Genomic DNA, 16,769 nt, shown 5'->3' on the forward strand with positions numbered 1-16,769 from the left:
ATTGGATTTGCTGTGAATCTGTAGATACATTTTGGTAGAATGGCTATTCTTATTATGTTAATCTTAAGAAATATTGGCATGGGACATCTTTCCACCTTCTGATACCTTCTTAAGTTTCTTTCTTCCCTGACTTGGAGTTCTGAGACACAAATCTTTTAGTTGCTTTATCAAGATTTGCCAAGAACAAGCCTTGGCTTGGAGAGGGTTTCTGAAAAAGGGTATCTAAGAGTGGTGAAAATAGTGACTTGACTATATATCACATCATGGATCTAAGCTGACAAACTAGTCCTGCTTGATAGAGCTTTTCTAGTCTGCTGCTCTCCATGTTCTGCTGTCTCTCTCTATATTTTACTTGCTTGCTATTCTAAGAGATCTCTGTCAACGTCCTGCGTGCTTTTGTTCTATTATTATATAAGTTAGCATTCTCTCTAGTCTTCCTTCTGTCCTACATAGTCTTGGGGTGTTGGAAGGGATAAGGGTAGAGAAATGTGGTAGAAATAAGGACCCATAAAGCAGTAAATGTCTGGTTACAATTGCTTTGAGTTTCTCTCTACTTATTTTGATGTTGGCTATCAGCTTGAGGCCAATTGACTTTATTATGATTATGTATGCCTTTATTATATGTATGCCTTTATTATGTTATGACCCGTCTTTCCCTAATCTCTGCAAAATGGTTATCATGAAGGCATGTTGGATTTTGTCACAGGCTTTTTTGGAATCTATTAAGGTGATCATGTGGGTTTTTTAAAATGTTTTATATAGTGGGTGAAATGAATTTTTATGTATTGAACCATCTCTACATCTTTGTGATTAAGCTTACATGATTTGCTTGATGGGATCTTGGGTTTAGTTTGTAAGTATTTTATTGAATAAATTTTCATCTATGTTCATAAGGAAAATTAACCTCTTATGGACAAACCCCCATAGGCTAGCTAAGACTAGAAAATAATATCCATGGTTATGACCATCCCTGATTTCAAGATCTACTTCAGAACTATAATAACATAACTGCATTGTATTGGCCTAAAATATATAGGTTGGTCAATGAAATTTTTTTCATGACTCATATATTATAAATCCACACATCTATGGAAAACTAATTTTTGGTACAGGAGCATAAAAATTAGAATAGAAAAAAAGAAAGCATCTTAAATCTACTAAACTGGGTGTTAGCATGTAGAAGATTGCAAATTGACCCATTTTTATGATTCTGCACAAATATCTACAAATCACCCAACATAAATACAATACTCTGAACTTAATAGAAGTAAAAGTAGAAAATCACCTTGAGAACTTTGGCACAGGAGACAACTTTCTGAACAGTTCAGAGACTAAGAACAACAATCATTAAATCGGGTCTTAAAAAGCTAAATGTTTATATAAGGCAAAATACATCATTTATAGAACAAAATGGCAGCCCACAGAATGAAAAAAGATTTTCTCAAACTCCATATCCAGTGGAGGGCTAATATCCAAAATATATAATGAATTGAAGAAACTAGGCATCATCAAAGTAGTCCAATTAAAATGTGGGGTAGTGATATAAATGGAGAATTTTCAACAGAGGAACCTTACGCGGCCGAAAAATACTAAAAATATATTTATCCTTTTTAGCTGTCTGGGAAATCCCAATCAAAACTACAAGGTGAATTCATCTTACACCTGTCAGAATGGATAATATTATAAATACAAGTGAAAATTTATGTTGGCAAGGACATAGAGCAATGACAACACTTTGATTGTGGATGGTAGTGCCAACTTCTGTAGCAACTATGAAAATCTATATATTGTTTTCTTAAAAAACTGAAAATCAATCTGCCTCAGGACCTAGATATACCACTGTTGGGCATATCCAATATACAAGAAGGGCTCAACCATCTTCACTGCATTCTTCTTCATAATATCTAGAAACTGGAAACAACATTGTTGTCTCTCAATGAAATGAAAGATTAAGGAAATGCACATTAATATGGTGGAGTATTACACAGCTCTTAAAAACCATGTCAGTTTAAAATAAGAGAAAAATAGTATACTAACTTATCCCAATGTAGAAATGAGAGTACTAAAAATACAAAACAAATATAAGCTTTTAAGGAGAAAAAATCCTCAAATTATTAGTGTGCTTTTTTAAAAAAAACATTCTTTAATATGGATGTTTGCCAGGTGAAAGCTCATTATGTGTTTGTGGATTCTCTTCTCATTATTGTCTTTTGAGAAGGAGCTGAGTTCAGACTGATAATGAGCAGGTTATTCTTTGGGCTTCCATGCATTATGAATTTCCTTTCTTTATAAACCAGAAACTGCTGCTGGCCTTATTCAAATTTTTTTTTTTTTTTTTTTTTTTGGTCTGGATAGGTTTTCCCTTGTTCTCAAGAATCCCCAGTTTCTGAACTCTATGCAATGAGTACACACTCTTAATTATAACTACAATGTATGTAGAAATTTGGGTCTGCCAACAGAACTCTGAGCTCAGCAGTGAGTAATCAGACAAAATGGTTCCCAAACCATCCATTATTACCTGTTCTTATGTAGTCCAGTTGCTGCAGAAGTTGAATACACTAACAATTATCTTTAACTTTCAAATTGAGACATCCTTGAATCATCTAAAGAAAATGAGCCTGTCTGTATGATTGTGGAATAATATTTTGAGAATATTTGTTCTCTGATGGAGGAAAGAGCAGTCCATTGTGAGTGATAAATTTCCTTGGGCATGGAATCCAAACAGTGTAAGAGTGGAAAGTATTACTTGAGATCAAGCATACAAAAATGCTTGTATACTGAATTTTCACTGAATTATAAATGTGATATGATATATCTGAACTTATGTCCTTAAACCTTCCAATTATTGAGCTTACAAGTATAACATATTAGTAGACAAGAATAACCTTTCTTCCCAAAATTGTTTATATTGTTGTTGTTTTGTATTATTTTTGGCAGGTTTGTTTCCTTTTGCAGAGGATGTTATAAAGAGAAACTAAAATTAAATTAGAACAGGTGTTCTTTTTTTTATAAACAACTTTATTTTACAAAACAAAGATAAATGTACAGATTTTAAACATTTTTTGCTTAAAATTATACATTTTTTGTCAGTACTTTTTTCAGATTTTAACATAATTTTTACATAAAACTATATGAATATATTTTTTAGTCAGTACTTGATTTTTTTCAAGGTTTGATTGTATGCCTTTAAAACTTAATAGTTACAATGAGTTAAAGTACATGTAAAACAGAATGTAATATAGAAATAGTTAAAGTTTTCTTGTTTTGTAAATATTTTTTTTGTTTTGTTTTGTTTTCTTTATTTCTTGGACTTCATACAGTCTGTGAGTTGTTTCTGGGGGAGTGCAAGCCTCTGGGGTTAGCATCCCACTATCAGTGACTGCATATTATGTCTGTTCTTTTGTGACTGGGTTATCTCACTCAGGATGATCTTCTCTAGATGCAGCCATTTTCTTAAGAATTTGGTTAAGTCATTGTTTCTGGTGGCTGAGTAGTATTCCATTGTGTATATGTACCACAATTTTTGTATCCATTCGTCTTCTGAAGGACATCTGGGTTCCTTCCAGCTTCTGGCTATTATAAATAGAGCCGCTATAAACATTGTGGTGCATATATCTTTGTTGTGTATTAAAGTGTCTCTGGGGTATATGCCCAGAAGTGGAATAGCTGTGTCTTCAGGTAGTACTATATCCAATTTTCTGAGGTATCGCCAGACAGATTTCCAGAGTGGTTGTATTGGTTTGCAAACCCACCAACAGTGGAGAAGTGTTCCTCTTTCTCCGAAGCCTTGCCAGCATCTGCTGTCATCTGAGTTTTGGATCTTGGACAATCTGACTGGTGTGAGGTGGAATCTCAGGGTTTTTTTGATTTGCATTTCCCTGATGGCTAAGGATGTCAAGCACTTCCTCAGATGTTTCTCGGCCATTTGGTGTTCCTCAACTGAAAACGTTTTGTTTAGCTCTGTACCCCATTTTTAATAGGGTTATTTGATTCTCTGGTGTTTAGCTTTTTGAGTTCCTTGTACACCTTGAATATTAGGCCTCTATTTGATGTGGTGTTGGTAAAGATCTTTTCCCATTCTGTTGGTTGCCGTTTTGTTTTCTTGACAATGTCCTTAGCCTTACAGAAACTTTGCAATCTCATTAAGTCCCATTTGTTAATCTTTGACCTTAGAGCTTGAGCCATTGGTGTTTTGTTCAGGAAATTTTCTCCTGTGCCTATGTGTTCTAAGGTTTTCCCTACTTTCTCATCTAATAGTTCCAGTGTATCTGGTTTAATGTGGAGATCTTTAATCCACTTACACTTGAGCTTTGTACAAGGAGATAAGAACGGGTCTATTTTCATTCTTTTGCATGCTGAGTGCCAGTTGGACCAGCACCATTTGTTGAATAGGCTGTCCTTTTTCCATTGAATGTTTACTGCTCCTTTGTCAAAAATCAGGTGACCATATACATGAGGGCTCATTTCTGGATCTTCTATTCTATTCCATTGATCCACATGCCTATTAGAACAGGTGTTCTTATAGACTGCCTTGAACAGACTAGCATACAATGAAGACTAGGACATTATTGTTTCTTTTGATTATTGAAAATTTTGTTTTTCATACAATATAGTATATGAATATTATGCATGATCTTAATTTCCCTAAATACACAAATTTGTGTTTCTCTCTTCCCTCTTTCTCTTCCCCTCCCTCCTCTCTCTCTCTCTGTCTCTGTCTCTGTCTCTCTGTCTCTCTTTCTGTCTCTCTCTCTCTCTCTCTCTCTGTCTGTCTGTCTCTCTCTCTCTCTCTCTCTCTCTCTCTCTCTCTCTCTCTCTCTCTTGATCTCACCCCCCCCCAAACAAACCAATGGGATCCTTGAGGAATTCAGACTGGTTTCAGGATTACACATTACTCTCTACAAATCTACAGAGTCAACATTGCTGAGAAAAATACCTACAAAACTCAAAGAACATAGCGAAGCTGAGCCGTTGCCTACATAGCGCCTTTGTGCCTAAGTGCCAGTGTCTCTGCTACAGGACAGTACTCTGAACAATGCCAAATGAGAAACGTAGGCAATAAGCTAGTCAGAAACCCTATGATTTTCATTGTTTTTCTGCCTGCAAAATATGCTCGTTTTGGTAGTACGTAGCTTTTCTTAACTTTTGACATTGGAGTTTTTTTCTACTCATATACTATTGTTACATACAACTTATTTTGAAGTCTAGAATTCCATTCAGAACAATCAAGTGAAGAGAGTAATGATCTCAAATCAAAGTTAGCCTTAGATCCAAGATAACACAGAAACACCGGAAGTGATAAAATGTTCACTTTATTGGCATAGTGCCTACAGAGGGATTGGGGATCTCTAGTTGGCAGCAATTGTGTCCTGAATCCAGTCCACATAGTTGCAGACCTTGGTGTACACACAGGGATTATCTGGCAGGGCACAGCCATATCCCCAGGAGACAATGCCATGGAGCTCACCATTGCAGACCACAGGGCCACCAGAGTCACCCTAGGAAAGAGGAACACAGTGCATATGTAAAGGCATGTGCAATAGGGTTGCATATAGTAACCCCAATACCTGTGTATTCCAACTATAATTTCCTTTTCTTTACCGCTCATCAGCTATACTCACTAGTATGTTGAAATCCAAAGACACCTTTCTTGATAGTACCACTGCAGTACATGTTCTGCATCCTAACACTAAGCTTTGAAGTTTCAACCCCAAGAGAACAGAGGTCTGTGAAAGTGGAGGGTACCAATCACCTGGCAGGAATCCTTGCCTCCCTCTAGGAAGCCAGCACAGACCATGTTATCAGTGATCTTTCCAGGGTAGGAGGCTTTGCAGTCATCCTGAGACAGCAGTGGGGCATCCAGGCACTGGAGCAGGTCTGGTTCACTGACTGTAAGGGAAGGAAAAGACAGTGGGGCATCCAGGCACTGGAGCAGGTCTGGGTCATTGACTATTAGGGAAGGAAAAGAATGAGGACTCATTTATCTAGACAACAATCCAGCATTGAACCAGCTGGCAAGCAATGGACTGTTTCCCAAGACAAGCACTTCCACTTAGAAACTATATCTTTTTTATTTTAGAATATTCACTGCTGATATCGTTTCTGAGATAATAATACCACCCTTTGCATGCATGTGGCAAGAATACTTGGAGGTAAATTCATTCATTGTGCACGTTTCTTTCTTGGACCAGTTGTAGAACCTGTTTGTACTGTTCATCTGAAATGCATTTACCATCTAGAAGCCAGTGGGAAGATTTCAGAAACTGAAACAATTGCAATACACACACACACACACACACACACACACACACACACACACACACACACACACATGCTTATATGTATATATATGAGAAGTATTACACAGCAGGTCCAATTCACCACTGCGCTGAGGGTGTTGCCCCAGCCAGATGAGGCACTGAGTGCCTGCGGGTGCACAGGAGCTGGGCAGAGACACAGTGGCCACTCTGGCATTGAGGGTCACAGGGGAAGAGAGCTTGATCAGCATGATGTCATTGTCCAGGTTCTTCCTGTTGAAGTTGGGATGCTTGATGATCTTGGCAGCATCCACAAACTGCTCATTGCCCTCCAGGACATGGATGTTGTGTTCTCCCAGTCTCACTTGGATGCGGCTGTTGCAAAGAGGAGGAATACCAAAGGTCTGTTTTTCTCCTTGGCCCAAACATCATAATTTTCTCAAGACCCTCACACTTGTGACTACAAAGGTATCAAAATTATTGCTGCATAATTATAGAAAAATAAAAGCCAAGGTGGATACCATTTTGTTTGACATACTAGGCTTTTTTGATCTGACGCAATTGGTGTACATGGACTAATGTGAACTTCTGCAATGTAGAATTTTCTATAATCTAATATACCTCAACTATCCTATGATAAAGAATTACAGGATAACTTGAAACTCTTTTTATCCACTGTGTCATTATTCATTGCACAGAGGAGCATTTAATCCTCATTCCGTTTAGAAAGGACAGTCTACCATTTCTTTTCAACCAGAGGAGTCAACATCTGGTATCTAAAAATTTACAGTGGGATTACGAGACCATGTGTGAGGTTGACACTCTTCATTCCCACTTTACACTAAAGAGACACATTCTATATTATAATACTGTATAGCTCATGTTTTTTATAACTTAAAAAATCTTTTTAACCCAAGATAAAGATTGAGAGACTATTTTGAAGACAGAATTACTCCATCCTATAATAGAATAAATAAAATAATCTGGTGTAAAAATGAAGGATAAGGCCATATTCTGCCATAATTTTGAAAATGTTGATACAACTTATTGATTTAGGTCTTAGGTACCAGATGTGAAAATCTTTGCCAGCTTCCTCATTTCCTTGAATGTTAAGAAAATACTCCATTTTTTCTTTTAAGGTGTGTTCTATTCTCTATTTAATATTTATTTGTTATTTATTTTTACTTGCTACTCTCTATCTTTCCCTCTTTCTCTCTCTTTCTCTCTCCCTCTCTCTTTCTCTACCCCCTCTTTCTCTCTCTCTCTCTCTCTCTCTCTCTCTCTCTCTCTCTGTGTGTGTGTGTGTGTGTTTGTGTGTTTGTGTGATCCTGGGTGCTTGTGTATATGAAAGTTTGTGTGATCCTGGGTGCTTGTGTATATGGGTGTTTGTATCTGTGTTATGTTGAAACATCCTATTGTGTGTCAGTGTTCATCCAAAGGCTGTGATCATGATCTTCTGTAAATACATTCTATTCTTTCTCTTTTCCCTTTCTCTTCAACTTCCTCACTTACCCACACAATTGCCGTGTGTAAAGATGCCCCACTATTGGAGCACTGCTGTCAGGAAACTATTACTTAATATTTGTAGCTGTGAGCTGTAGACACCACCCACTAGTCACTGATGAGGAAGCTTCCACAAATGTGGTTGCCAGAATTTAAAAATACCTGGTAGGGGACAGAATATTCTTGGCAGTGTATTATTCAAAGATCTTATTATCATCATCAACAAAAAAGCAACTAGAATGAAGAAATAAAGAAAAATCAAATTCATCAAGATTTCAGATGGTACAATGCTCATGCTCAGTTTGTTAGTGCTTTTTTTTCCTTCTATTTTTTTGTATTATTTTTTCGACAAAATGACTAACAAAGAGCAGAAAAACAGAACCCACAGTGGACAAAACAGAATTTATGTATTTTTCTTTTTTATTAGATATTCTCTGCATTTACATTTCAGATGTTATCACCTTCCCCCAGTTTTCTTCCTCCACATTTGCCTCACATTGCCTTCATAAAGGTGCTACCTCTCCTGACCACCCTCTCCCACCTCAGTACCTTGGCATTCCCCTACACTGGGAAAACAAGCCTTCCCTGGAATAAAGGCCTCTCCTTCCATTGATGACAGAGAATGCTGTCCTCTGCTGCATATGCACCTGGGACCATGGGTCTTTCATGGGAACCCACTGACTGATGTTTTAGTTCCTGGGAGCTGTGGTGGTTGGGTTAGTTGATCATTTTGTTCTTACCATGTGGTTGCAGACTCTTTTAGCTCCTTCAGTTCTTTCTCTAGCTCCTTCATTGGGGTCCTCATGTTCCGGATGATTCTTAATTGCAAGCATCCTCCTCTGTATCAGTATAGTTCAGGCAGAGCCTCTGAGGAGGCATCCATATCGTGTTCCCGCCAGTAAGCACTACTTGGCATCAGTAATAGTGCTTGGCTTTAGTGGCTGAATATTGACTGGGTCCCCTGGTGAGGCAGTCTTTGGATGATCTTTTCTCCAATCCCTGCGTCTCTATTTGTCCCATTATTTCCTCCCTTGAGGAAAGAAGAAGAACTGAGACATCCACACCCTTCTGGCCTTTTTGCTCTTTGAGCATCATAAGCTCGTGAATTGTTTCTTCGGTATTAGAGCTTTTGAAATTAGTATCTGCTTATAAGTGAGTACACAACATGAGTGCTCTTTTGTGACTGGGTTACCTCACTCAGGATGATAGCTTCAAGTTCCATTAATTTACCTAGGAATTTTATGAAATCATTGTTTATAATAGCTGAGTAGTACTCCATTGTGTATATGTACCTCAATTTTGGTATTTATTCCTCTTTTGAAGGACATCTAGGTTTTTCCAGCTTCTGGCTGATATAAATGAGGCTTCTATAAACATGTTGAAGCATGTGTCCTTGTTAGATGTTAGAGCTTCTTTTGGGTATATGCCTAGGAGTAGTATAGCTGGGTCCTCATGTAGTACTATGTCTAAATTTCCGAGGAACCATCAGGCTGATTTCCAGAATGGTTGTACCAGTTTACAATCCCACTAACAGTAGATGAGTGTTCCTCTCTCTCCACATCCTCCCCAACATGTGCTGTCACCAGAGATTTTTATCTTGGCCATTCTGACTGGTGTGAGGTGGGATCCTAGGGTGGTTTTGATTTCCATTGCCCTTATGACAATTGATGTTGAGCATTGCTTCATGTTCTCAGCCATTCGAAGTTCCTCAGTTGAGAATTCTTTGTTTAGCTCTGTACCCCATTTTTAGTAGTGTTATTTGATTTTCTAGAGTTTAACTTCTTGGTTTCTTTGTATATATTGTATAGTAGCCCTAATAAGATGTAGGATTGGTAAAGATCTTTTGGAAATATGTTGGTTGCTAGTTTGTGCTTTTGACACTGTCCTTTGCCTTACAGAAGCTTTGCAATTTCATGAGGTACCATTGTTGATTATTGATCTTAGAGCATAAGCTATTGGTGTTCCGTTAAGGAAAGTTTCCCCTGTGCCCGTGTGTTCTAAGCTCGTCTTCACTTTCTGTTCTAGTAGTTTCAGTGTACCTGGTTTTATGTGGAAGTCTTTCATCCCCTTGCACTTGAGCTTTGTACAGGAGATAAAAGTAGACAGAATTGTATTCTCCATGCTCACTGCCAGGTGAACCACCACCATTTGGTGAAGAGGCTTTCCATTTTCTATTGAATGTTTTTAGCTCCTTTGTCAAAGATTAAGTGACCATATGTGTGTGGGTTCATTTCTGGGTCTCAGATTCTATTCCATTGATCTACCTGCCTGTCTCTGTACCAGTACAATGCAGTTTTTATCACAATTGATCTGTCATACAATTATTTTATTGTTGAGAATAGGTTTTGTTATCCTGGATTTTTTAGTATTCCAGATGAATTTCTAAATTGGTCTTTCTAACTCTTTGAAGATTAGAGTTGGAAGTTTGATAAGTATTGCATGGAATCGGTATATTGCCTTAGGCAAAATGGCCATTTTTTACTATGTTGATCTTTCCAATCCATGCGCATGGGAGATCTTTCCACTTTCTGATGTCTTCTTGAATTTTTTTCTTCAGAGACTTGAAGTTCTTGTCATATGGATCTTTCACTTGCTTAGTTAGAGTCACATCAAGGTATTTCATATTGTTTGTGACTCTTGTGAAGGGTGTTTTTCCAAAATATTTTTTCAGACTGTTTATCCTTTGAGTAAAGGAATGCTACTGATTTGTTTAAGTTAATATAGTAACCAGCCACTTTGCTGAAGTTTTTTATCAGCTGTAAAAATTCTCTGTTGGAATTTTTGGGGACATTTAAATATAGTATTTTATTATCTGCAAATAGTGTTATTTTGACATCTTTCTTTCTAATTTGTATCCCTTTGACCTCTTTTTGCTGTCTCATTGCTCTGGCTAGTGCTTTATATACTATATTGAATAGGTAGGGGGAGAGTGAACAGCCTTGTCTAGTCCCTGATTTTAGTGAGATTCCTTCAAGTATCTTCTTATTTAGTTTGATGTTGGCTACTGGTTTGCTGTGTGTTGCTTTTACTATGTTTAAGTATGAGCCTTGAATTCCTGACCTTTCCAAGACCTTTAACATGACGGGGTGTTGAATTTGGTCAAATGCTTTCTCAGCATCTTTCCCTCACACTCCTCCTCTACGCTCATTGCACTGTTCCCGTCTATCTGTCTCTACTCCATCTCTACCTCCCTTTCCCCTCAATAAGTCCCACAATAAGCAACAACAACAACAAAAAAAAAAAAAAAACACGCAAGTGATGAAAATAATGACATAAAATTAAAACTACCCTTAAAGCTAAAAGTCTAAAGAGATGAGGCAGAAAAAAGGCAGTAAAGAATATTTTATTTTATTTGCATAGTGACTGCAGAGGGATTGGGGATCTCTAGTTGGCAGCAATTGTGTCCTGAATCCAGTCCACATAGTTGCAGACCTTGGTGTACACACCGGGATTATCTGGCAGGGCACAGCCATATCCCCAGGAGACAATGCCCTGGAGCTCACCATTGCAGACCACAGGGCCACCAGAGTCACCCTGGAGAAGAAGAACATAATGCATAAAAAAGGGCATGTGAAATATGCTGCATATAGTAAATTCAATACCAGTGTATATTCACTTTTCCATTTCTTACTCCCCAAAGCCAGTCTGCTATTCTCACCAATGTATTGAAATCCAAAGGAGGTCCCCTTATTCCCCATTTATCATACTACCACAGCACACTCCCTGTGTCGCTCTAGTAGGCTTTAAAGGCCCACACCCAGAAGAATAAAGGTCTGCATAAGTGTGAGGAGGTGGCAATCACCTGGCAGGAATCCTTGCCTCCCTCTAGGAAGCCAGCACAGACCATGTTATCAGTGATCTTTCCAGGGTAGGAGGCTTTGCAGTCATCCTGAGAAAGCAGTGGGGCATCCAGGCACTGGAGCAGGTCTGGTTCACTGACTGTAAGGGAAAGAAAAGTGGAGACTTCTGTATCCAGCCAACAATCCAGTGTTAAACCATCTGACTGTTTGCTCTAACATTAAGTTCCACTTAGAAAGAATTGCTTTGAGTTTTAAGAATATTCACTGATGGTATTCTTCCCTCCAAAATAATAGTGTTTTAATCATATGCCTGGACAGAATCCTGGGAATCAGTTTGTTTGTTTATTTTTTGTAAATGTGTACTGGTACTGAGCACCTGAAATATATTAATCATTTAGAAGGCAGTGGGATACTTTCATAGATGGGCACAATTGCAGTGTATACAGAAAAAGAGAAGTATTACACAACATGTCCTACTCACCACCGAAGCTGAGGGTGTTGCCCCAGCCAGAGATGAGGCACTGAGTGCCTGCGGGTGCACAGGAGCTGGGCAGAGACACAGTGGCCACTCTGGCATTGAGGGTCACAGGGGAAGAGAGCTTGATCAGCATGATGTCATTGTCCAGGTTCTTCCTGTTGAAGTTGGGATGCTTGATGATCTTGGCAGCATCCAAAAACTGCTCATTGCCCTCCAGGACATTGATGTTGTGTTCTCCCAGTCTCACTTGGATGCGGCTGTTGAGAAGAGGAGGAATGCCAAAGTTTTTTTTTTTTTTTTTTTCTCTCTATGACTCAGGACATCATCATTTTCTTAAGTTCCTCACTCTTTTGTGCCTATGAAAATTTCAAAATATTCAAAGTATCTTCATCTCTCTCTTTTTTTTTTTGAGAAAGAGATGATGGAAAGTGGCTGAGGTGAATTCCTGTTGTGTAGATTGCTCTTCATTTTAATATACCTCCAATATCCAGGGATACATATTTAAGAGGTTATTTGAAGCTGTTTTCATCCACTCTGTCATAGGCTACTACACACAGAAACTTAATCTACATTTGCTTTTGGAATTATGCTATACTTTGAGGGTAAATATGTGGTATCTGAACCTTCACAGTGGGAATCTGAGACTTTGTAAGAGCTTCATCCTCTTTTACTCACTCAAAATCTTCTAAAACTTAATCTAGGCTATAAGGCTATTTAGTTTATTATTCAATATCATTCTTTCATAATTTTAACTCACATTCAAGATTGATAGCTCATTTTGGGGACAGTATTGCTGATACCCTAATAGAGTATAAAAATAGCAGGTGAAGAAAACGAAGGATAAAACTTATCTTGCTTTAAGACTTAAATACAAGTGGTGAAAATCTTTGAAAAGTTCTTCATTTTCATAGTGGGAAAAATAAGCCTATCTTCCTTTCAAGATGTACTTTTTATATCTCATTTTATTTACTTGTTGTGTGTTGGTTAATTATTTAATTATTTGTTCATCTATTATTTTAATGTACATTCAGGTCTGCTACCTTCTGGTATCAAGTTCACTATCAGTGCTTTATACTTAGTAAAATTATTTGAAATTGGAAGTTTTAAAAAGCTTACAAATTGTTCACACTCACTGAAACTTGAGTTAATCACTTTGATACGTAGAATACACAGTCACTATTTTTGAACATGATTGTGTGACTTCATGTTTTGTTCTTTCTACTCTACAATCAACTTTCCTTGCTTTGACTAACTCTACTCTTGATTTATTTTGGATGGCTTATGTGTTGAAAGACTTTTTATTCTCTATTTTTATTCTCTTTCAACTCATAAAAATGTTGCAGTAAGTAGTCTCTCTCCTGTGACTATTCTCATTCACCCTAATCCCACAGTTAATTCCTGCTCTTATACTATACCCTTAGAAACACCAAATGTGTGTTCCGTACAGTCAGCACCCATCACTTACGACTTGTAGCAGTGAGCTGCAGACACCACCCACTGGTCATTGATGAGGGAACCTCCACAGAAGTGGTAGCCAGAGTTGAGAGACACCTGGTAGGGAACAGAATTCTCCTGGCAGGTGTATCCTCCAACAATCTTGTCATCATCATCCACAGGGAAAGCAACTTGAATTAAAACAAGAAGACCATTGAAAATCAGGGTGCTGGAAGGTGGAGCCCTCAGCTTTCAGCTAAGCAGGGGTCTAGAAACAGTGAAATAAATCAAAGCCAGAAGACAACATTGCATTCCCTGTAGGCATAGGACAGTTTGTCTAACATACAGAGAACCTGAATACTGCAGTACAATAGAAAAATGCTTGTAGTTGACTGAATTCTGATGAGTTGCTAGGGACAGGGCAAGGGATGCTCTCAGCATGCAGTAATGGGATATAGAGATGGTTATCTAATCCACTGTCTGCAATGATCTCAAGTTTGTCATTCATTGACACCTGTGGCTAATAGTGCTAAAGGTGTCTAAGATGGTTAGAACTATTTAGACATTTATGTACCCACAAGCTTTTATAGGTCAAGTCCTCATATTAATGACAAATAGAGAACAGGTCATATGTAGGACAGAAGGATGAAATGCTATTTTATTTACCTTTTTAAATTCACAGATAAAATTCCCTAATCACAGACTATCCCTCCTTCCCAACTCTTCCCTAAAAACTCCCTCTTTGCTGTCTGCCCTTCTTCTCTGAAAAGGGAAGTTTCCCTTGGGTACTTCCCTACCTGGGACATCGTAAATACATAAAATATCTACTAGAAATGATGTTAAAAAGAGTACAGAGCCTAAGTAACTAAGTTTCTTTTTCAACCCTCTACTATATAGCAGCAGGAGTCAATTGCCAGAAGCCACCAGCTTTTGATTTCAGAAAAGCAAGAGAGAGTTAATTGCCAAAAGCCAGGCTTCTGGCCCCCAGAACAATAAGAGAAAGCTATAGTCTGCCTAGTCTGTACTCTATCTCATTACCCGGATGTCATGGTAAGACATCCTAATCTCTAGGAAGTCTTATGGTAAATTTCATGGAACCTCTGTATGCCTTATTTTTTAGATTCTCTAAACATATAATAAATTATAATGAGACAAGAAACAACCTTACAAAGAAGCACAAACGATTGGAAGCTGAGCTGCTGCTGGAGGATGAACAACAATATTGGTATATATGTAGGGTGAAAAGGCAGCCTTGGTGGCAAAGTTCATGGTTTCTAGGAGAAGGAAGAGCAAGGCCTAGGTGAAAGCACAAAAACTCACCAGCAGCTCCCACAAGGGCCAGAAACAGAAGGGCACTCATTGTGGCAGAAGGCAGTGAGCAATCTAGAGAAGCCTGCCTTTATACCCCAGTGAAGGGAGAAGGAGGTACTAATGGGAGGGTCCTCACTGCTCCTACACAAGCACACCTGTGGGTTTCCCCTTCCAAGAGCCCTTACATTATCTTTGTTCTATTTGTCTACTTTGTGCATAAGTGATAAGTACAAGGAAAGTAGATGATTCTTGAAACGAGGCTTTGGAAGAACAGTAGAAGCACATTGTGTATGCAGCTTGGCTTCTAAGGCAGATAGAAAGATGTTTGATGATTGAGATTGGCCATATTCCTAAGATACACCCTAACATCATGGGAAACATCTTTGATTTACTTTGAGGAATATGTGGTATTTGTAGATGAGTGGATATTTGGGACCTAGAGATTCATGACAGTGAACATCTTGTATCTGGTTCTAATGACTATGAGTTGATTCTTAACTCTAAAATAATTCATCATATAAAAAGGATATATTCAAGAGCTTTGGTAATCAGTATTAAAATATGAAGGAATATGGAAGAGATAAATATATATGATTTGTATTGCAAACTTTCACTTGGCTTATCTTTTCAACAAGGATCATACTTTGCAAGTAGTTTGAAGTGTGAAAAATAAAATTTGCAGGGGGAGCTTCCTCAATATATTCCAAAGATAGACCAAATGCAACATTTGCCTTTCCCTCTCTGTCATTACTTTGACACTAATATTTTCAGGCTTTTATGTGTCCGTTTTAGCATCTTTGTGGTTGTAGTAACAATCCTACTAAAGATTAAACTTCCTTATTTTCAAAAATACACAGTTTCAGCTAGAAGATTAGGTCAGCTATGAAGAAGGACATGAATAATGGTCAGTTTGATTTCTGTTCTGAAAATTGCCTTCAGTAAAGAGATTACTACATTGACAAGGAGTCACGAATAAAAATCAATATTAAAATATATGAGGATTCTGATATTTTATTTTTTTCAGGGACACTATTATACTAGACTTAGTTAAGAGTAACTTTCCTGTAAAATATCCCTAAATGATTTCTAATGAAGACCAGAATCACAACTGAAATTTATTGAGACATAACATGCATAGATGTATTGAAAAATTATATATTAGGTTACATCTAATTTCATGAGCTAATATGAGGAACTGTATTATAGACTCTACTTACATTTTTAGTTAGTCATACTGAGGAACAAGAACAAACAAATTCTTAACTAAATTCACTAAAATATAGATAATAAAAAATATTCTAGAGATGCTTCTCAAAAAGCAAAACTTGATTTCAGAATCTAGTAATTGGGTTTGACACGTCACTTATGGAGAATGTTTAAGTGAATGGATATCAGAATGTTCTGGGAAAAGCACCACTAAGAGTCCTGTTCAATATCTTCTGTACCCAACCCTTGTGTGATTGTCTCAGCAAGACAACAGAATTTGTACTTAGAATCCTTCCCTCTGTGTTCTGAATCTCATTAAGTAGTACATAAATCATGCATAAGTAGAGTACTGTTCAATTTATTTAATGTTTGACAGCTTAAAAGATGTTTCAGACAACACTCATGCATTGTAAGGCTTATGTATAGAGCTTCATTTACTTTTTTAAAATTGGTTTATAATAAAGAATAAAAATGAAATTACCTGTAGTTAATAAAGAAGATGATATTACTCAGATGGTTTTATTTTTGTCCAAGGAATAATCTAAAATTTCAATATGGTCTCAAGGACCTGAAAAACTATGGAAACTTCTGTGAAGTGTGAGATTTGCCACAGATGGCATCTAAAAATCTACTGATTAGCAAGTTAGAGTTGCTTGACAAGTTCCACATCTGACTCTTTCATTTTTTCTTGGCAGAGCTTGAATACCAAAGTTATATTTTACCTGGCACTGTGTCTCATAAACTTGCCTTACCATGACCTCTTACCTACTTGAATCATGT

General features: G+C 37.5%; 1 protein-coding gene and 1 pseudogene across 2 annotated transcripts; both read right to left on the reverse strand.

Moving 5' to 3' along the window:
- Positions 1-5,348: 5,348 nt before the first annotated feature.
- Positions 5,349-7,952, reverse strand: LOC308432634 (anionic trypsin-2-like; annotated as a pseudogene). The gene is made up of 4 exons: positions 7,837-7,952; positions 6,366-6,632; positions 5,753-5,889; positions 5,349-5,498 (listed from the first exon to the last, which is right to left on the reverse strand). The product of its transcript is annotated as an anionic trypsin-2-like (transcript).
- Positions 7,953-11,144: 3,192 nt separating this feature from the next.
- LOC308432321 (anionic trypsin-2) lies at positions 11,145-14,832 on the reverse strand (the record flags this gene model as incomplete). The annotated part of the gene is made up of 5 exons (XM_080932105.1): positions 11,145-11,294; positions 11,563-11,699; positions 12,042-12,295; positions 13,504-13,663; positions 14,793-14,832. 5 exons carry the CDS (start codon positions 14,830-14,832, stop codon positions 11,145-11,147), a joined length of 741 nt encoding a protein of 246 aa, XP_080788231.1.
- Between the last annotated feature and the right edge of the window lie 1,937 nt (positions 14,833-16,769).

The sequence above is a fragment of the Micromys minutus genome (assembly GCF_963924665.1).
Source record: "Micromys minutus genome assembly, chromosome: 18".
Taxonomy (NCBI): Eukaryota; Metazoa; Chordata; class Mammalia; order Rodentia; family Muridae; genus Micromys; species Micromys minutus.